The 22,962-nt window shown below is 43.7% G+C and overlaps 1 protein-coding gene across 1 annotated transcript in view; it reads right to left on the reverse strand.

Moving 5' to 3' along the window:
• Positions 1-20,379, reverse strand: part of SLC1A2 (solute carrier family 1 member 2) — a 137,526-nt gene extending 117,147 nt beyond the window's left edge. The window contains exon 1 of the mRNA XM_019476719.2: positions 20,219-20,379. Within this exon, the coding sequence (XP_019332264.1) occupies positions 20,219-20,235 (17 nt within the window). The 5' untranslated portion in view covers positions 20,236-20,379. The remainder of the gene's footprint in view (positions 1-20,218) is intronic.
• Positions 20,380-22,962: the final 2,583 nt, after the last annotated feature.

Raw genomic sequence — 22,962 nt, forward strand, 5'->3', positions numbered from 1 at the left:
TTAGCAAAACATTTTTTTTCTGCTCCTTCACAGAGGCTTGTGGTGCAAACAGAATCCTAGCAAAAATTCCCCAGGTCTGTTCCCAGCTATATCTATAGATTTCAAGGTGGCCAGGAGGTTGCAAGAGCTACACTGGGGTCCACAGAGCTCCAGCCCAGCTCTTTGCCAGTAGAGGGTTCATGCATACCTTGGGGTTGATGGTGGGAAAGGGGCCTGGGCTGAATTGCCACAACAAAGATTGGGCCCCTTGTGGCTCTCCCACTGTCCCTCCCAATGTGGTAGGTGGTGGGAAGGCTGCAAGCAGCTGCACTGGGGTCTGCAGAGGCCTGGCCTGGCTTGTTACCGACAGTAGGTGCCACACACACCTCTAGGCGGATGGCAGGTGAGATGCAAGTGGCCTGATCCTTGTTGTGGCAGCACAGCCCCGGCCCCTTTCCTGCTGTCTGCCCCAAGGTGCATGTGCAAGCAAAATGACTTTATATGCCGTGCTCTGACACGTGCGCCAGGGGTTGCCAACCCCCGGCATAACACAAATTCTCTTTATGTGTGTGACAGTGTCTCTGTCTCTATTCTCGAAGATCCCCTATGTTGCCCCTCCACTGTTAAGATTGAGTGAAGGGTCTCAGCAGAGGTATGCTTTCAATGTCACTTGCTCCATTCATTGGAAGCTGATCAGGTTGTTAGATACTAAGCAAGATGACTCCCTATCACACACCTATGTCCAAGTGTTGCCTTGCCTTCATACTACCATGGTATTTACAGGACTTTAGGAAGTACTGTGACAGATTCTCTGCTGGGTTTGATCTCTGGGCTGGGGCTCCATGGACACCAGTTCAGCCACGTGCAGCCTCCCAGTCACCTGCTACAGCTGACCCAAATTCTAGGCAGGCCCCCACTACCCACCACGGAGCCTGGGCTGCTCACAGTGGGTGGCAGGGAGCCTGCAAGCAGCTATACTGGGGTCTACAGAGACCTGACCTGACTCATTGCAGGAAGGAGATGCATGTGTGCCTCAGGGCAAGCAGAGGGCAAGGGACCCAGGCTGCGCTGCCACAACAAGGATCAGACCCCTTGCAGCTTCCCCGCCATCTGCCCCTGGCATGCCAGCATCTTCCAACCAGAGGTTGCAGGTGTTTTTGGTACTTGGCCCAAAAACATTGCCAACCCAGGTTTACAGTTCTTGTTTGCATGACTTCAGTAATAAGCTTTAAACCACATTCTGTGAGCATCAGACATGGTGTAGGCCACATCCTCAGAAGGTGGAAGTTGGTGTGGTTTTGCTAAACTTAATTAGCTACCCTGGTTAAATCCCAACTGAAGACCTTTGCAGGTGTTTTGACAGTTTAGAAAGAATCCGGTGCAGAGCAACAAAAATCATTAGGGGTCTGGGAACCAAGACTTATGAGGAAAGGCAAAAAAAAACCTACTGTGGTTTAGTCTGGAGAAGAAATGACTGAGGGGACATTTGATAACAGTCTTCATATACCTAAAGGTCAATTACAGAGAGGATGGAGATGGGTCTTTTCTCTGTGGCAGTGGGGGGACAGGAATAAGAGCAATGGCCTAAAACTTTAGCAGGGTTGGGGAGGTGCGAGGCCCCTGCCAGAAGCCCCTGATCCGGACTGAGAGCTAAGGCATCAACCCCCGCCATCGGTTTCCCCTCCACGCAACCCTTCTCAAATCCTTACCCCCACATACACAGGCAGAAGACTGGCAGGTAAAATCCTAATTAATGTAGTTAACTGCTTGTAACCCCATCTGCTAGCTGGAAAAGTTTAGGTGTGAAAAAGGAGGAACCGGAGGGCAAACACGTACATGCAACATTCTGGGCATTATTCTTCCTTGCTTTTTTTCTATTACTTTATCTTTCTCCCTCCCTGCTGCCTGCTCACTTCAAAAGTTTTTTTTAGCCTGTTGGTATTTCTCTGCCTCTGAGTTACAAGCCTCCCTCCCATCCACCCACCTGGCTACTGTCTCCACACCCTTGCTCACCAAACCCTCCAGTGGCAAGTCACAGGTGTGCAGGTTTTCTCCTGTGACTGCTCTAAAATGGCCCTAACTTTATTGCATCACAACGTCCCACAGATTTCTGGTGTTATACAGGTAACCTGTGCCATAGCAATTACATGCCAAAATTTAAAAAAAAGAGTCATTGGAAGGCAATGTCGGCTGGAGATCACATCAGAAACCAAGAGTCAGTGGAATTCCTTCTCAAATCCCACATTTCCGTCAAAGAAAAAAAAACATATACACAAAAACCCTCAGTTAAAAATGTACTGAATGTGTGTCAGACTCAAGGAGTAAATTCCTTCAGGTAGGGGACCAGGTCTTCCTCTTTAAATTGGTTGATTTATATTAGCAATTGTGACTTGTGTCCTTCTCTCATGTTTAGATGGTATAGAGAGTTTTAGTAGTCTGCTAACTGCCTCCAGCAGAGGTGTAGCAGGGCAACTACAGGCCTGGGGCAACCATGATGCACAGGGCAAAGCCAGCAGCTGCCATTCTGATTGCAGTAGCTTTAGTCAGCTGCTGCTGCAGCAGTGGCTACTTTTGTGTCCCAAAGGCAGCACTTGGAGCAGCTGCCCCAGTCGCCCCCCACCTCCTGTTATACTACTACTTCCAAGCTAAAGAGTTGGTTCAGGGGGGGCAGTACAGAATAACTGATCATGTTGCTGGTGCTCAGTAAATAATAATCTATTCTGCAGAGAACAGTGATGCTAAGACATCTCTTGTTCTTTAATTCCTCTCTCTGCCTGAACCAGTATTCCTTTTCAAAGAGATAGTTCTTCATCATATACAAGAAATGGTGTCTGGTGAAGTCATGATTTTCTCATCATCATGGAAAATAGCAGGGATCCTTTCAAAAATATGGAACTAGCCATATGCATAAATGTGTGTATCCTCTATATTTTGTAAGAAATGCATCTGTTTTTCCAAGCAGGAAGTACTGTTTGGAGTCCATAATTAATTGTGGCCCATTTCAGGGAAATATTGTGGGCAAATCTGCACAAGGCATTTATAATGGAGTTGCCTAATTAGCTCCACAATAAAGTCTCAGCAGCCCAATTAGGCCACAGTAAACTAATAAATGCCACCGTAGGTTAGCATCCTGCAGCAGTGTTATTTAGTGCACTGCAATGAACGTGTAGATGCTAATGGTGCTGGCTAGGGGTGCTATCATGTGGGGGGCAGCCTGCCACCCTCATCCAACCCCTGCACAGCACAGTGAGCCGGGTCAGTGCAGGCCCAGGCTGGCAGGCTGACCCCCCCACCTCCCCTCTGACCTTCTGCCAGCCAAGGCTGCTCTGACCTGGCTCAATGTGCTGTGGTCCTGGGCTCATGCATTGTATTCAATTGCATCAATAGCACAAATCAACACACCCACATGTTAAATTCTTTCTTACTCACATTTTTGTTTTTCCCTGAGAAAAATGGAATTCTCCTGAACTATTAATTCTCTTTCATAATTGACTTTTCAAAAGATCGGGCAACTTTTTCATTGCTGCCTGTTTCTCTGTCCTGTTTGCTAGGATCTTGTTATGTAAGTAATGGGCAAATCTACCTGTTGAAACACGACACACTGCACTGTAAATCATTAAATAAACTGTAGGCTGGGTTTTGACTTTGCATTTCCTGGGGGGGATTTGTTGAGTTTTGGTTTTTGGGGGTTTTTTTGTTAATCCACAAGGCAAATACCAATTATGTTCCCGCGTAAAATGTAGTGAGCTAGTTATCTGCCAATGTGGACATTTCCTGTTCTTTGTGGGCTTAACACTGATACATTTTCAGTCACTGGGAAATTTCCAGTCTATCCTTCAGTTATATGTTGCTTAAAGCCGAAAATCCTATTTTCTTCCTTTCACTGTGTCTACTAAGTGCATCAGTTGCAGCACACTGTTAAGCCTGCAGTTCCAAGGAACACAGTTTGCCACTAAAAATAAATACCAAGTTTTTCAGACAATTTAAGCATCTGCAAAATATAGTTTTGGAAAAAGAATCTCATTATTCCAAAATAAATTGAACAGAGCACGATCTTTTCTTTTCAGAAAGGCAAGGAATCCACTGCAGTACCACACAGTGGGCACTTTCCTTTGGGCAGGGAACAGAGAAGCTATCAACCTTCTGTGTGTTGATATGTATGAAAATGTAGTCTGAAGAGAGCGACAGAGTTGTGTCTAAGTGACTGAACTAGTCAGCTAGGTCCAATTCCAAGCTCTGTCTCAGGTTTCCTGCATGATCTTGGCAAGGTTCTTCCTTTATCTTGTGCCTCAGTGTCCTATCTATAGAAGGAGGGTATAGTATTTCCATTCTCTTGAACTTTAAATAAATTGCTTCTTTTAGACTGTAATGGCATTTATACACGTACCTTTTTGTTTGGTGATGCACTGGAGATCTGCCACTTCTGAGCAGACTCAATTAATTAATTGAGTCTGCTCCAGACACGAGCTGACATGCACTACACTGTACCACGTGCAGTTGTGTAAGCGGCTATATGCGCATCAGTGCACAGAAAATGGCTGTGGCACACTTTTGAACTAAAAACACCTCTGAGGTGTTTTTAGTTCAAAAGCATGCCACTGCCATTTTCTCAGCGCTGACCTGCATTTCATCACTTATATAATTGCAAGTGTCGCAGTGCTGACCACTTTTCAATGCACCCAGCACTGCAATGCTTGCACATGTAAAAATGTCCTAAATTTTTTGGGGATAAGATTGTCATTTACTTTGTGCCTGTATCACCCAGGGTCCTATCCCTTCTCAACACCTTGGTAAAACATACACTTAGTATGGATGAATAATATGAAAGGAACCTGCTTCTAGTGTCTAAAACACTCCTGCATTGCATTGTCTTATAATAACCCATCTGCCTAATTATGAGAGTGATGAGAAAAAAAGTTGCCAAACAACAACCAGCCTTGAGTGCAAGGAGGTGTAAACAGAAGAGTGTGGGGTGATAGGATATCATAGGAATTCTGACTTCTCCATTAGTCCAAAAAGACAAGAAGACCATATGAAGTGAGTTCTTGCTCATGAACCCTTATGCATCTCTACCCTGACTTCTGCAAGAAAACTATGTAAAGGATACAATGCTTGGCTTAAGTAGTCTTAAATAAGGGAGTGTTTTAGTTATGGGAAGAAGTAGGTTCATTATCTGCTCAAACGTAACCAGGAGGAATATCACTGAGGTATTTGAGAGGGATTAATGCATCCTTCCGGACCCTTTAGCCCTTGGCTTCTAGGATAAGCCTGCCCAGGAGGGCAACAATTGTTGCTTTTGTGTTTACTTTGTTCCAGTGAACAGGCATGCCCATAGACTGACAGTCTTAAAACCCATCATACTTATTTCATAGGCCACTGACCAGCCTTCAAATGATAATGACTTTCAGTCAGTACAGACACCAGCTAAATGAGAGTGGGTGACCAAGAGGTGAAATTATCTGTATCTAATTAACAGTCAATCAGAGCTATCCCGCATCTGGTGTCCTTTGTTTGAAATACCCAGCAATCTTTGACATGCACTGGCTCTTGTAATCCCTCTCAGATTTGCCTGGGGAAGAGTGATACAATAGCTGCTATACTGATTTATAAAGCACAGTGCTTTTCCACCTGCCTCATGAAGCCTTAATATAAAAGACGTATTATGAACTGTTATGAACAAGTTGGATTAAGCTGTCAATTAGCACTATTTAAAGTCAGTTACATCAATTTCATATAGTCCTTGTGTCAGTTTGCCAAGGACTCTGTCTAATGAATCTATTTTATGTATAGTGAACAGTATTTGGCTGCACGCTTTCAAAAATCAATTGCATTTATTAAGGCAGAAAAAAATCTATCTGACTGAAAAGAAGGCTAACTGCTGAAATACTATTCCTGTTCACATTTTCAGTATGGCAGGACCCTGGAAACATTGCCTACACTGGTGTATCAAGAGGCTTTGCAAGTGACAGCTTGCAGTTCAAAAAAGCCCAGGATAAATACTATTAGTATTAATTAGGATAAATAATTAGGATAAATACCATTAATACTAATAAAACTATTAGTATTAATACTAATAGTTGGTCTTTTCTATCATTAAACCTTAATATGTTTCCCCATTAAATGGAAATTTACCCTTCTCCCTATGGAGTTAATACATTCAGATGACTGAATGTAACAAACAGTGTGGTGGGTTTGAAGGTGACTGGCTAACTATATTCCAGTAAATAAATAAACTCTACAAATTCAATTTGTGTCAATGCTCACCTAAGCCTCAGATGTCAAAGGGCCATGATATCAATTGCTGGTGGTATTTTTTAATCTAAAAAAAATTTTTAGAACAGGGACAACTTCAATGAACAGATATTATATCTTCTCTCTTTGGAGTTTTGGTGGAACCAAATCTCCAGAGAGACTGTAATTGTTTTATATTGCCAGCAGGCAGCCCCTGCACTGTAACACCCTTGTGCCCCAGCCAGCCTCAGTCACCATCTACATGTGTGTTTTGGTGCATGTAACTACTCCGCTGTAGGATACTACTTGTCACAGACAATACTATCCTACAGTGGATAGTAAGGTTGGATCACAAAAAATTAGCAATGTAGAGGTGGCCCCACCCTCCTTTTTGCATTAACTGCTTTTCCCTGACTTGAACAGGGTGGAATAGAATTGCACTTAGGCACCTAAATCCATTTTTATGTCTAATAAGTGGAATAAAATCTGGCCTTTTGTCTCTTTTGAAAGATAGTGTTTCCAGAGGAATAGTACACCAATAAAAATAGCAGTAATCTGAATGTCACTAGCTTATTATAAATAAAGCTCTCTTTTCCTTTAAAAAAAATGGTACTTGTTAGATGTGGAAATGGATCAGCCTATTAAAAAGGCTTACTACATTTTATCTATTGTTACCTTACCTTTGATCATAACTTGATATTTGCAAGCTCCATAAATCAATAAAATTATGTTACAGAATGAATGTAAATTACATGAGTCTTAGTTAAAAAAAGATATGAACAATGGAGAATTTTAGAAACCCCCACAATGCAAATAGCAACTAGCTACTACTGCAAATATTGTAGTAGCCACTAGCTACTACAATATGTCACTATTGTACATATGTCAGCCTCTGGTGACATATGCACAGTTAGATTTTCAGTTATTCTGCCAGTCTGCTACCATATAGATTTACTGACTCAGTCACCATAAAAAAAGTCCCATCTCTTAACAGCATTCCTATTGATAGTTAAGAACTTTGAAAACAAAGTTAGTTAGTATTGGGTTTTGATCAGTTACAGTAACAAATCTTAAATAGGCATCATAGGTTTTGGAGCAAAATAATTAAAAAGAGCATTTTGTATTTTTAAATGGAAAGCCTGATCACTCATCATAGCAGGGAAAGTATTGACATTTACTGCCACCTGTTGGGAAATATAAAAAATTTCTCCTTTGCATCAGTATGCATCATGGATAGCTTGCATAGGGCATGTCCCCCTGTGTTATTATCACTCGCTAGCACTTTGGAGAACTAACATACCTGTATGGAAGGTCTCCTTTCTTTCATTTTAGGGAAAATAATAAAATTAATCCCAACTGCTCTCTTAAAATCAGTCACTAAACTAAAGCATGAATTAGATTTTTGATATTCTTCAAAAGCATAACACTTAGCTCACAATAGTAACACATAAAAATATGAAATTTAGCTGTTTGCAAGGACCTTTATTATGTTACGGTATATGACATTAAATGAAATATAAAGTATAGGTTACCAAGTCTTTGATATTTCCCTTGGGAAAGCTACTGTAAGGACCCTACTTCATCATCAAAAAATTTATTCCTATGATATTAGTCTGCAAAAGAGAAGACTGAGAAAGGGTTTAGTAACAGCCTTCAGCTACCTGAAGGGTGATTACAAACAGGATGGAACTAGGCTCTTTTTAGTGGTAGCAAATGACAGAACAAAGGCCAATGGTTTCAAGTTGCAGCAAGGGAAGTTTAGGTTACATATAGGACAAACTTTATCATGAGGATGGTAGTGAAGCACTGGAACAGGTTACCCAGAGAGGTTGTGGAATCTCCATCCTTGGAGGTTTTTAAGACCTGACTAGACAAAGCCTTGGCTGGGATGATCTAGTTGGACATAGTCTTGTTTTGTGCAGGGGGTTGGAGTAGAAGACCTCCTGAGGTCCCTTCCAACCTTAATTTTCTATGATTCTATTAAAAAAACAGAAAAAAACCCATAAATTTGTAGTAAATGTTAATACTGGAAACAGCATGGGGCTTCCAAAGCATGTGCTTTAACAATATCATGAGCAGGGCTTCATAATCTTGCTAGTAGTATGGTTGTTAGGAATCCTATGGCACTTTCTATGGGAACAGGGGCAATACTTGTGCATGAGTAATTGCAGTCTCCCTACATTAAATTCCTCCTGCAGCGTCAATTGAATACTGTATTCTTCACTTCCTAAGTTGTTTTCTAGCTGAATACTATGAGTAGCTGCCATGTTCCACATTGCGGTAGTGGACTGACTGACTCCTGTATACATAGGGACATATCTTTTCTAGAGGAGTGATATCATATCAGGGCACGCAGTGCTCTTGCTACTACTACTTGGGGCAAACTGCCCTCTGCATTTGTAGAGATACATTTGCTAGGGAAGGCTGTATATTTATTTGGTGGTTAGACCACTAACCATATTCCTTCTTTATCAGCCCATGCCCTGTGTAACAATCTAGGTTTTGTTTCATTAATGATATGTATTGAAAGCTTGTCTGTCTATCCCAACCACGCAGTTGATCCAGTAAAAGATATCATCCAAGGTTTGTGGATGACATATTTTACTGAACTCACTGCATGGTTGAGGGTGATGACTAGGGGTCACATTCTGAAGTGAGGTGGTTAATTGTGTAAGTTAGACTCCTTAGTTTCACCTATATATGAGAGAACAATGAATTCATGTATTTTATCCCTTCTTTCAGCAATCTAATGAGCCCGTAACACATGTAAGTACTCTCCAATGCAGATGATTTCTGCTCTCACTTACACTGGGTTTACTCTGTCATAAGCCACTGAGGATCTGAACACATGGCACATTTATACCAGTGATATTTATATCGGGTCTGTACACTGATGTAAATTACAGAGGGTCCAGAGCATACAGATAAGAAGTTAACCCTAGGTAGCTGCATGTATTAGGTCTCTATTGCTGTGCCTCACCAGTAAGTGGGGAGGGAAATAGGTAATAAACTATTTGCTTGTACAAAAAGTCACTAGAATGAGCTGCGAACATCTTGCATGTCAATGTAATTTACATCAGTGTAATATTACCCTGGATTTTCTCCCAAATAATTCTTCCCTGGATTTGTCTTGGGCAGCTATTTATAAAGACTTGGAATTTAGATAGTAGTCTTGAATAGACTCCAAGGTTCAGTGTCATACAGTAAAACAGCCTTTACCATGGTATTAAGCATAAGGAGCTTAGCTTGGAAGACAAGGTATCTGTTTGCCAAAGCTGGGTCCCAATTTACAGAGATATATCCAACTTTCCAATCCTGCTTTAATATTTTTGTAGGATCCTCTAGTCTTCCCTTTTTGGGGAACAGTAACCTATGTTCATTTACCTTCAGATCTGGGTCCTACAACTGCAGTCTTCTTGCAATTCACTGTGCTTGAATAGCTTTAGTTTTCTCCCAACTCCATTTCTTAGCGAATTTACTGTTCAACAATAAAAATGCATCTAGTTCTAGTAGATAGATCTACAGTTGACGTTGAAGGTTTGAGAAGCTTCAAGTTAAGGGAAATGAGATTTTAATACTCATGTTCTTATATCTTCCTTCAGATCCTTGTTGAATAATCTACCTGGGATCCTACACACATGACAGATTATAGCAGTAAAGGGACTCTACACAAATTAAGGAATATGATTATCTCTGAATTTGGTCCCTTGTCTTCTTTGTACATTAGTAACATGTACTTTGAGAAATTAGTTAATAGTCTTAGAACTTTAAATTTAATTGAGAACTTTTAGAATGATTATAAATGCAAAAATAAATACATGTATACACGCACAATATTATGGTTGTTGCATTTTGCTCAGTTCTCTCTGGAAACTTCCTTTTAAATTAATTGGCTGGATTTCGATAAGTTACATGTTATACACTGTTGATAAAGTAAGAGTTTTCTGGCCATGGCCACTAACAGGGATGCTAGAGTTGAAGGATCAGTCTGAAATCTTATAGCACCGGTAAAAATAAGTCACTCCAAAGCAGCCAGCATTTCAAGATGCTAAGGGGAAAATATTTAATGTTATGGAAAATGAAAAGATGTTCAATAGGGATGAATCAAAATTTTAAAGTATCCTTCTGGGCATTGTGTTGTCCCCCCATAAGTTTACTAAGAATGTATGATATTGGGGGAAGTATCCTTTGAACTAGGAGGGGCCCTGAGGCTTGGAGTTTGGGTTTCACCATTCACTTACATTTAGGGGTGTTTAGATTCAGTGTACTTGCTTGATCAAACTCAGAGCAGGGACCAAACTATGAAATAATATCCCCAAATCTCTGTGGGCCCAAACTTCTAATTCAGGCCCATCTCAGTGTCTATATTATGTTCCATTCAATTACCTGTTCTGCAGAAGGAACTGGAAGTAAACTAGGAAATGCTAAGCTTGGCTTTGCTTTCCAGTGTTTGCAGCAATGTTTTGAGGACATAACTAGAAAAAAATAATGGAAATAAAGAGTAATGCTTAAAAGGAAAATATAAATCCTGGACTAGATAGTCAGACCTGGAATGCCTTGTTACATTGCTCTGACTGTGCAATGACATGAAGACACCTCAGAATGAGAGCTGAGGATTCCTATACAGGGAGGCCCTACAGCACCTTTTTTTGATCCTAGTGGCATGTCATGCACTGGAATGGCTAGGAATAAACCACAGTGGTAATCCCCAACCAGAATAACAACACCTAGCACCTTAGCTCCTATAACAAATGAGTGGACACGTCTACATGGCTAGGGACAGAAGTTACACATAAACCGATTTAAGAGATCAAAAACTGGTTTAAACCTTGAACAGAACAGAGGTTCAGTGCACTTAAACCAGTTTCAAAATGGCTGAAACTGGTTTAAGGTAAACCTGGTTAAATGTAGTATCAGACTTAACTAGTTTAGGTCAAACTGGTTTATGAAACTTCTGTCCCAGACCCCTTACTGGTTCAAGTTAAATCAGATTCCCCCAGCATCTCAGCATGATTTGCAGCCCTGGGCTGGGCTATGTTGTCTGCTCCAGAGAGAAGAGTTGACCCTACACCTCTGCTCCCTGGCTGGAGCAGCGAGGGCTGGGTGGCAAGGGGATGGGGGTAGGAAACCCCGCTGTGGGTCTGCCGGGGGGGCAGGTGCAGCCCCTGCCAGACTTTTCCCCACTGGAGTGGAAGGGGCAGGGGTGTGGAGTGGAGCATGGGGGGTTCACAACAGCCTGAGAGGAACTGCCCCCTCCCAGGCAAACCATGGCTGGGATCTGGGGTTTTGGGGTCTTGGAGGGACTTTAACACCCCCTTCCCCAGCTCATTGTGCTGGTCATGCCCCCTACCGTCTGCTGAAGCAGGGCACAGGCCATGGGCAGGCAACAGGGTGAGAGGGACTGCTTGGGCTTGTGTGGCCAAAGAAAGCAGAGAACTACATTTACATAATAAAATGGCAAAAGACCAGTAGACTCCACCCCCTCCCCCCCACCTCTGGGTGGGCAAGCAGTTTATAATGGGAGGGGGAGGGGGAAGAGACTGGGGACCTGGGGCTGGAAGGACAGGTCCCCTGCCACCTGTGTGCACTGGGATCTCCACTCCAACACCTAAGACCACCTGCTGATTCCCCAAGAAGGACTTTCTGAATACCAGAAAGACAATTATGTAAGACTCATGCAAGGCTTTCTCTTGTCGTTTTGGTTTACATTTTAAGCTAGACTAAGCTGTGTGTGCTCTCACTGTTTTACTGGGCTGTATCTTAGCTTAGGCAAAAATTTTTGGTTGTCCTTTGTTGTGTGCTTGAGGTTCCAAATTGCTGTGTTCAATATGTGCTTGCTTCAGAAAGGATTATTTTTGTTCAAGCTTTTATGAATTCAATGCAACTACCTTTTTTCCTTCCCACCCCCTCCTCAGCCTGGCAGCCTCGAGTGGGGAGCAGGGGAGCAGGAGGGGAGAGAAGGGGGAAGAAGTCTGGCAGGCACTGCCCCCCACCCCTAGGCAGACTTGGACTGGGCTCCCCCATGGGCCAGGGAGGGAATTTAAACTCCCACACTCTAGTGTGCTAGCCCAGAGCTGGGGCCTGGCCATGCCCCCTCCAGTGGAGCAGGGAGGGGAGAAAAGCTTTGAAAGCCTTGGAGCTTCAATTCCTTCCCTTTGGCAGGATGGCAGGCTGGGAGGTATACTCTAGCACCCCCTGGCTTCTGGCCCGGGCCACTGCAGGCATGTGGCTGCATTTCCTGAATACAAAGTGAATGTCTCTTCACTTGCTTCTCAGTTTAATCTTTACAATTTAGACTAACCTTCAAAGACTGAATCAATTCATCCTTGGGCTTTTTGACTGTCTGTACTTAGCCCATGAGTCACTTAATGTGCAGCAGACATTCTATTGCTCATTAGCGTGTCATGGCAAATAACATGCTAATATGCAGTAAATTAGTCTACTGTGCATTAAGCATCACTAAAGGGCTGTGCGCCGTTGCTACTGTGCATTAGCACTGGCTACTGTGCATTTATGTACTAGTTCATATTAGAGGTACCAAACGTAAAGCACAGTAGTAATGGCACATTAATGCACATGTAGACAGACACAGGGTAACCAAGAGCAGTCCTGAGGTTTCATGTTGCATCTGGCATCAGACTGACCTGACCTGGGGATCCAGAAAGCTTAAAGGCTGTTTAAAGTCACCCCACCACCACCTGTAACCTGCCCCAAAGTAGATAGGTTGGGCCTGAGAATTAACACCCTCATGTAAGTAGATACAGGCACACAGAGAGATCATTGGTAAGTGTACAATTATACAATCATAGTTTCATCTGAATTCTCTTGGAATAGCCACCCTACCCCAGAGTGCTAATGTTGAGAGAGAGTTACTTCTGCAGGACATCCTGGTCACATCAGTCAAATCTGTACACCAGCAGTACAACAGGGATTATGTCTATGGTATATATTGTTCAGAAAATCTCTTTCTGAAAATCTTAAAGCATTTGAAGTCTCATTTCCTTTTGGTTATAAACTAAGGCTCCAATTAGTTCCATGAGTGCAAGCACATATGGGGGGATAAAAAAAAGCCCCTGTCACTAACCATTTTTAGCCTATAAAAATAAATTATAGTTTCTATATCAGAATATCATGTTTGTTAAGTTTGATAGTTCACAACTGGCTAGAGCTAGCAATGGATTCTGCATATCAGGACTAGTTGTATTAAAGGGAACTTTGTCAGAATAAGGATTGCAAGACTCAGATCATTACTTTAGAATCTAGCATCTCTGATCTCCAGGCTGGTGTTTCTAGTCATAGCATGTCATAAGATGTTAGTCATTAAAACTGATGTAAGTCAAGAAATGGATACAGTACATTCTAATCCTCTCCTGCCAAGTTTAGGAGACAAAACAGAATATTTTTATGAAAGACTTGATTTTGTTGAAGAACAGAAAACTTTGAAAGCTGCTCAGAGATTTCCAGAGTTATTAAGGTATGTTGGTATAGATGGATTATTGGGTGGAGAAGTCAAAGGGGAAATAAAGATTCAGAGAGCTTCATAGTTCTATAGTTTATTCTGTGGTTAAAGAAATAAAGTATACTGTTTCAGAACTCTCTCTATGTGTGTACACATGCATGGGCACATATATAATGTATAGCATGTATATGCATGTGTGTGTGTGTGTGTGTGTACATATATGCATGTATATATTATATATAAAATTACTTCAGTAGCAATAGAATTAGACTAACACTGAATGCTCAGGAAAATGTCATTCATTATTCAATTACATAGGGTTTATATGAAATTACTTAACTATAAGTTTTTAAATTTGTACTTAAAAGTCAAAGTAAATTCCTAGTAAGGAATTCAGAAGTTCCCATTGATATCAACAGCAGCTTCTAGCTGCCCATTCTATTTGACAATTAGACCATTTACTTTATGTCTGATATGATTTCTTTTGTCTAAGTGTATGTGACATCTGTCCTTGAAATTGTTGCTGTAGTATATCAGCTAGGTTTAAAAAATACCTTTTTATCTTTCAAAGGGGCTTATCCTGTTCCATGGAAGTCAGTGGGAGTTTTGCTGTTGATGTCAATGAACAGGTCAGCGCCGTAGTCCATGTCTCTCATTTGTGTGCTTTATCCACTTCTTCTGTTCCACAAATGTAGGAGAGATGGAATACAAAGTAAAGCATCTACCACACCATTCAGAATTGCACATGTAGTAAAAACTACAGCAAACTAAATTTGAAGGATTCCAAATCCAAAATGTTCAGGAATACATGTCCATATATTTCAACTGATTTCTCAAGTAGAAGTTCATGAATAAGTTTTTAATGAAAAAATCAGGTGAAGCAAAGTACATTATGTGCAAAACAGTGCAGCTGACTCTGAGATCCTGTAGACAAGGATGGATATACAGCTCATCTATAGATTTACTGTAGTGCGAGGTGCTTGACCCCTGAAGAGAAAAGCAGGAGTACTTCTGCTGACTCACTCTAAGGTTAAATCAGGTGTGTCCATCAACTCCCTTTATACCAGCTGTTCATATGCCCCCCTCAGTGAAACAAGGGACAGAGACAAAAGTGTCCTTCAAGAAACTCTAGGAAGAGCTAAACTGGGAGAAAAAGTTTAGGATACAGTTCATATCATGTTAGCGTAAACTGAGATACATAAATAAAGCCAAATCCTAGCAAGGGGTTAATTTTGGATTATATATAGTGGACACACTTATACGAGACACTGCGTTGCCATAGCCACAAGCTACGGTGACAGTGATGTAGCGTCAAGGGGCACTAACCATGACACTGCCATTACTGCACAGTAGCAACAAGCTACTACACAGTAGGGTCAAAAATGACCTGTGAGCTGCTAGGATTGCTGAAGCAAGTACTAAATGACTGCACAGTACCAACTGCACAGTCAGGGACACATGTAGATGTGCCCACTATGTAGATATGTACCATTCAGAATAGGGGAAGAACTCTGCTGGCACACAGTATAGTAATTACACAAATACTCTTTGCATATACACTTATAAAGTGTCTAAGACTTTGCATTAATCAGATCACTAGATACGGTAAATAACATGAGGCTTCTGTACTGTCAAATGTAAAAACATGTCCAATTTTACGTACCATTTTCCTTGGTTTTAGTTTGTAATTTATGTCTATACGTGTCTATTTAAATCTTGCCTTTTGATTGTTTAGCATAGCGGGGGCCAATCTTTTTGACAAGCATGCCACAAATTAAGACCTGCATCTCCCCAAGTGCCACCCCAACCCCCTTCCCCTGCTCAATTTGCTGCTCTGTTTTCTGCTTCCTGTCCAATCTGCCAGTGTGTAGCCTCCCCCTCCCTGATCTGCCACATGCAGCACACAGAGGCTGCCCATGCCAGTTGCAGCACACATGCCATAGGTCAGCCACCCCTGGTTTAACACAAATGTTATGTAATGCTAGAAGTCTCAAAGTGACTATGTTCTTCTAGGCGTGATCCTCAACCCAAACTCCAGATCTGATTTCCCTTCCCCTCCCTCCCCAAAAAAACACTGAAATGTAAAATCTAAACCCAGAGAGACAGCCTAATGCCCGAGGGCAGATCCAGGATTTTGTAAAGGGGGATGTGGGAGCATTAACTGCCCCTGCAGGGGTGGCTACACCCATGGTCCCAGCTCCCCCCCTCCCTGCAGGAAAAGCATCTGAGTTCTTTAAGTTCCTCAGTCACATAACAGTCTTTCTTTCCCCTCCCTTTTCCTCAGGGCTCAGCAACATGCCCTTTCCCCTCTTCTCCAGTTCCCACCCCTGCTGCCTACCACTGCCACTGTCACCAGCTGACTAGGGGCAGCAAAAGGCTTCAGAGCCATCACTGCCCCATTCCAGCTGCACTCTGTGGGGAGCTAGGCTCTGCTAAGGACAGCAGCAGGGGGAAGCAGTAGGCAGGTTCCTTCCCCCAGGCTGCTCCCAGGCTGGCAGAAAACATCTGCAGGGAGTGGAAGGAACCTGTCCAACACTGCCAAACACTGTTGCTGTCCTTGGCTGAGCCCAATTCCCGATGGAGCGTGGCTGGATCAGGCAGGAACAGCTATGGAGTTTCCCCTTGCCCCCACTCCTGGGCAGAGGGGACAGCAGCAGCAGTGGGTGGGTTCCTCCTCTCCACCTAATTCCCTAGATGTTCCCTCATTGTGGTTGCTGTTCCTAACTGAGTCTAGCTCCCCCTAGAGCCCCTCCAGGGAGGGGAAAAAGCAGCTCTGAAGCCTCCCCCTGGCCTTGGGGCAGCAGGAGATAATAACAGTGGTGGGTAAGGGAGAGGAGGGAAGGCGGGGATTTGCTGCTGAGCATGGAGGGGAAGTGGAGGGGGTTGATATTCTTACCTGACTGGGGAACTTAAAAAACAAATAAAGTCCCCAACAGCTGTTCTCACAGCATCTTCGGGGGGGGGGGGGGGTGTCCATATCACTGCACCCCCTCTGCATCCACCATTGCTAATACCTCCTTGCCAAAATGCCTATGCTTTGGGGTATGTTCAGAAATAAATCCAAATCTTGTAACTCAAGCACCTCTCTAATTGCATACATACTTTGAAAGCAATAATTATGTATAAGACTGTCTCCCTCTATAAAGTATAAAACTCTTATTTGGTATAAGGCTTGATCCCACTTCCATTATACATTTTATACTCTGCAACTAGAATCTACAGTATGTGGTTTGGTCGTGTTTGACAATGAACACTCCAACTCTGATTCAACAGCCACTTAGGCACATGCTCATCTGTAGGCATGTGAGCAGCACTACTTAACAATACAGTACTTCTCACACACTAAAAGTAAAACAAATGCCTAAATGCTAAATCAGGATCAAAATACTCAGTACATTGCAGGACTGAGCCCATGGAAGTTAAGTTCTACACCAGGTACACTGGTGATGGGCATCTTAAGAATGTGTAGTTATGTTAATGAATATTTTGCAATAGATAGAATACCATCAGTTACTGATTCTAGCCTTTTCTTCCTGAGTGACTTACTGGGTATTTCTAAATCCAACCAGTCACCCAAAAGCCATCTTAATAATGCAATTGGTGTCAGGAGGACTCTAAAAGGAAGACTCATTATACTGGGCAGCATAATCTGCAGTAAGCATAACCACAGAGGTTCAAATTAAAGGAACATTGACTTGTAAGCCACGTGGGCTTGATTTTTGTATTTCAACTGAAATATTGTCTATATTTTCTATTTAGTCTTGTTGTGACAGTTGTGTTGCTGGCAAACAACCCTTCTGAACAGATTCTGGCCTTCCCTCCATCCCATTTGGACAATAGGATATCATGTGGGACTAAAGTCTGAAAGATCAAATGAAAAGGGGAAGCGACTATTTACTGGAAATAGTGAAACAAGGCAATTTCTTTTCCTTGTAACTCCTAGCTCTACATAGTCAGCATCTTCCTGAGAATTGAATAAATGTTTGTCTTCCTCTCTGTAAATGTTGGTGTTTTGAGGTGTTATTTGCTAAATAGCTTATAACGTTTCTGAGAGCCACAACACTGAGACTATTTTTTGTTTTCTGTAAATTCCTCCATCTAGTGATAAATCATTCAACCAAAAGACTTGATTGAAATAACACACCAGAAAAACACTGGATTAAAATGTGAACATGGTATATACCCCCAAGGGTATGTTTATCTGAACATCAATGCTTTCATCAGACACAAAACTCAAGAGCTGAATGCCAGATTAACCTGTATGTCATTTCTGCTTTGTTTTTTTACCCTGTCTTTTCTCCACTGAAAAAGTACACCTGAGAGACTGTGCACAACTGCAGAAGCAGCAGACCTTTGGAGCATTCTGGATAATTGACCCTGTTCTGGTGGACAACCATTCTTGGAGGAAATCTATGAGTCCAGAATTTACTTTTCCTTTTTGCCCAGCAATCTGAGATTGTTGACCTCTAGACCACAGTACAAATCTCAGCGCTATCCCCAAATATTTATCTGATGGGAAGAAGAAAGGATTGTTCTTTTCCTTTGGCTTGGGTTTTGTTGTCAGTTTGGGGGACAGGTGATTTAGGAGAGATGCTCTTTCACAAAAGCAGACTGATTTTTTGTTCACATCTGAAGAAAGAGTTTGAGACATGGGGAACAGAGTACATTTCATATCTCAAATACAGATGTCTAATGAAATCCTTCCTTGATGCTGCCTACTTTTATTAGTCTAGGCTGATATCCCTGAGAGTTTGAAGACAATGCCAAGACTTTCGATGCTTTTCCCATCCTCAAAAACTGCTCACAGCTTTAATTATGCCCCAATGACAACAGAGAAAAATGTATATTTCTGGAATCCCTCTTCTCTATGTTCTCCATCTCCAAAATAAATTAGTTTAAAAGGCACCTCTTATTATTATTACATTTTTTAAATGTTCGTTTCATATGAAATCGATAAACCCTATCGATCTGTTTCTGGTAGATGTCTTATGTTTCCTGTAAAAACAATTTTGTAATAGATAACACCTTGTCCAGGGGTCTCTGAAATAAGTACACACCTAAGGAATACTTCATAGTTCACAAGAAAAGAAAAAAGTATCTGTGCAGATGGTTCACAGGAAAGAATTGCCATTGGGGTATTGGAGCCAAGGATGATGGTATGATGAGGTACAGCTACAGTCATTTAACTATACCCTGGTTTTCTCAGCCTCTCAGCCTCTTCCCTCCTGGGTTCATTTATTTGTTCATCATATCTAATTTCATTGGTAAATCCTGAAGTGCTCTGCAGTTACCAAAGCAGTCATGTACAAATATGATCTATAAATTCCCTCCAGAGGCAGCATAGTACCAAAGAGTCTGTGCTACTGCTGGCACAGAGGAAAGTTTCTGTCCATTTAATGTGCAAGAGTTCAGCTGTGAATACACATGGAATTAATTTTTCTTGCCCAGATTAACACGGTTACGGAAATGGAGCCTGTATTTTCAACCCATGTTTCTCAAGTCACCTGGGCTAATGCCTGGCAAAGGGAGCTTTTAAAAAAATTTTTTTCCAACTATTTAAGTTGGTCTAATAAAAGATATTGCATTCACCCAAAGAACTTTGTCTGGCAAAGGGAGTACATTTCTTTGCCTAGGTTTGTGACATTCACTTTACAATCATGTGCCCTGTTGCTCTGGATTGCTTAAATCAGCTCATCAAGACTTTCAGCCCGAGAGACACACAACCAATCTATATAAACAGTGCTTCCTTTTGCATCCTGTCCTCAGACAGTCCAGTCCAGAGCAGATCACGCTGATACAACCTGACAACGTCCCAGGGATAAAGAGAAGGCTCACACCAGACTCCTGCTAATACTAGACAATATCACAGGAGATCAGAAGAAACCCTTGGCAGCCAGACATTGCTTTGCACAAGAACCAGACAAGCCCAGCTCAATGGGGCTTGTCCTGGCAGAGGTTTCACAAGAGCAGGGGAAGGATTTTCCCTGCTCACCTATGGAGCGCCTCCCCTAACACCTCTGGTGTAACAACCCAGAGCTCTCCAGCCTTTCTTGCTCCTGAGACAGATCTGAAATATTGCAAAACTCCTTAGGAAGTTTTGGGGGACTTTTTTTTTTTGGTGGGGGGAGGGTGTTAATTTCTCACTTCCCTTCCTGGGGTAGAGCTGCCTCTTCTTTCTTTCTTTCTTTCTTTTTTTTTTTTTTTTTGGTTTGATTTCAAGTGGTATCTTTTGTGACTCCTTTATTTGAGCCCACCCCCAGCTGGGAAGCAGGTAGGTCCAGCTCATCTTGGTCCCACCAAGGCTTAAGCACCCAGTGCCTGGTTAGGAGATGCCTCCTTCCCAGAAGGTTCAGTTTTTAATTTTTTTATTTGGGAAATGCCTTCCTGCCTGCCTCTGCTAGAGCTGCCTTTGACCGCTTCCATCCCCCACCCCCTTGCCCGTGTGGCTGAAGGGGGTGGGGAGGGTGGCAATGAAAGAGATGAAATGCAACTAGACCCCCAGCCCCATACAGCACCCCCCACCTCTGCCCGTGCCAGTGTCCCTCTCACCCTTCTGCCGATGCCATGGTCCCCCCTGTCTTCTCAAGGGTCCGAGAGCTTATGGTGCTCAGTGGGATGCAAATCCTGGACCCCCTCCGGCGTCCGAGGAGTGGCAGCAAATTCCTGGTGTAATCCTCGGGGCTCCGCAAGGCGAGGAGCCAGGAGCTGCCTCTTCAGATCTCCCCCAGCATCCTCCCCACCCCACCCCAGCCCCCTCCCTCCCTCCCTCCCTCTCTCCCTCCAGCCCCGCCACCTCCTGTCTCGCCGGGAGCCGGGCAGGGGCCGGGCACCTGGGCTTTGATGCCTTGCTTTCTCCTCTCGGAGTGGTTGGGGGGGGGGGGGGGTGACTTCACATTGACATGGTGCTGGCTGAGGCTGGATTGGAAGGTTTTAGCCTGCGAGCTGCTGGATTTGCAGTCTATCCCTCGCTATTTTAGGCAAGGGCTGACATCACTGGCTGTGGTGGCTCCTATAAATCCCCCCCAAGCTCTTCGTTACCGGGGAGGGGTGCGCGGCTCCGCGGCAGGGCAAGGCTCTGCGCCCCTCCCGCCCCCCGCCCTGGTTCCCGCGCATGGGGCCGGGCCGGGGGCTGCTTTCTTCCCTGGAGTCCCAGCCTCGCCTCAGCCCCCGAGTCGCGGCTCTGCGCTTTGCTACGTGGCTTTTTTTGCTGGACAATAGAAGCGATCGGATTTACCCACGAACCGCGTCTTGCTACATGAGTTTATTTCACGTGTTGATTAGAAACGGGGTATCCTGCGGGGCGGTCTACCGCTTTCGCCCCATTCATCACTAATGGCCTTTAGCTGTGTGTGGAGATCAGCGCTGGGAAAGGAACCAGGACCTGGGAATAAGGACCCAGTTTCAGCCTCTTGAGGGGAAAGGGCTCGTTTCCTCCCCCCATCGGCTGCTGTCACACTCATGCCCTTTAAACCTGCCTGGCAATCCGATTGGAGGGGAGAGGGGGGCAAAGGGGGGAGAGAGAGAGACGGGGGGGAGGAAAGGAAAGAAAGAAAAGGGAAAAGAAAGGAAAAGGCAAAGGGAAGGAAAAGGAAAAGAGGAAAGGAAGGCAAAGGAGAAGGCAATGCCTGAGTAGCCTCTTCTTGCCCACCTCCTGTTGATGCTGGAAGAGAGGACCCGCTTAATATTAATCTAGATTCATATTCATGCAGCCCCTTGGAGAGCACATTGTTTGTACTGAGAAGCTGACACATGCTGCACACGTCTCTCTCCAGGGCCCCTTTCTTCTCCCCCTCCGCAAGGTGTGGCTTGCTAGGGAGGAGGGGGCATGTATCCAGGTCGGGGGAAGGCGCCTTTCTTTTTGCTCCTTCAAGGTCTGATGTGGAAACCCCCTCCCCACCTCTCGCAGTAGGTCCTGCTCATGGGAATAGACTGATGGGCAGATTCCAGCTAGAGTGAGAATCTCCCTTTGGATCCATTTATTCCGTCATGATTTTCCTCCCCAAGCTGCCAGAAAGGGGGAAACAAAAGGAGACAATATGACAGTAGCTGGAGAGGTCAGATCAATAGCTAAATGAGCTAAACCAGGGTGGGATCCGCTGCCTTGCCAGGAGATTTCACTAAATGCTGGTTCACTGGGGGAGGGGGCAACCCTCTGTCATCTCCAGAAGCCAGGGCTGGTGTGCTTTAGTGACTGCCTTTTATGTGGGGTCCTTTCACGTGCATATGAACAGATCTTCTGCAATTGCAGAGTAAATCTCTCCTATGAGGCTCTGCTGACCTCTGTTGGAGATAAGGGTAAATTAGTTCTTCGGGAAGGTGGCAGAGAGGTGAGGTGTCTGAGGTGGCTGGTGCTTAGGCTCCTTTAGTTTATTTCAAGAGGTTTCTTCTCTTTTTTCCCTTGCTGTTTTCTTCCAGAGCTCCCAGGTCAGATCAACTAAGAGCAATTAAAGGAGGAAAAGTGGATAGTCACTCAAGCAAGAACCCCAGAGAATACCTTTTCAATGGCCTTGGAGCCACCCGAGAGCCACTCCAGGGAGACTTTCCTGCTTCTTAGAATTTAAGAATCATAAAACACAGTTGAAACATTCCCAATTCAACAGAAAGCAAAGAAAGGAAAGTATAGCCTTTCCACTGGACTAGAAAGCTGGCCTGATGTATTTGCATGTTATATCTAACATATAAATTTGCCTGTACCAGGTAGCAATTAGAGGGCTATTATCCTCTATGTGGACCTTTGCTTGATGGGGGTGTGGGGCCCTCTCAGCCAGTCTCTGTCTCCTTCTGCCCCATATGCCCATCCCAACTCCCACACCTCCTCTTACCTCCAGTTCAGCTCTTACCACCTCACCCTATCCATCTCCTGCCTTGTGCTCCAGTTCCTTTGTCCCCCACTGCCATGTTACCCATGTTTCTCCCAGGCAATGCCCCTAAGCACTTGTTCCCATTCTACTCCACTCAGCTCTGCTCTTCCCCTACCCCATTCCTTTACCCCTAGGATCCTGCACCCTCACCCATTTTAGCTCCTCTACTTATACTGGTTCCTGCTCCCTTTCCTTGCATTCCTAACTAAGCCACCAGCACTGCTTCTCCTCATCTTCCCTTCATGCCCACCCACCTCTGTGCCACATAGATATATAGGACATATATATTTGTCCTCCCAGACCCATCTTTTCTGCTCCTATCCACCCACACAGGCTCCAAACTCCTTCTCCTTTTACTCCTCCTCACCCTCTGGCTCCTACAAACCTCTCTTCCCACCTGCTGCTACTTCTTTCTCTATATTTCATGGACTC

This window comes from Alligator mississippiensis, chromosome 2, assembly GCF_030867095.1.
Source record: "Alligator mississippiensis isolate rAllMis1 chromosome 2, rAllMis1, whole genome shotgun sequence".
NCBI lineage: Eukaryota > Metazoa > Chordata > Crocodylia > Alligatoridae > Alligator > Alligator mississippiensis.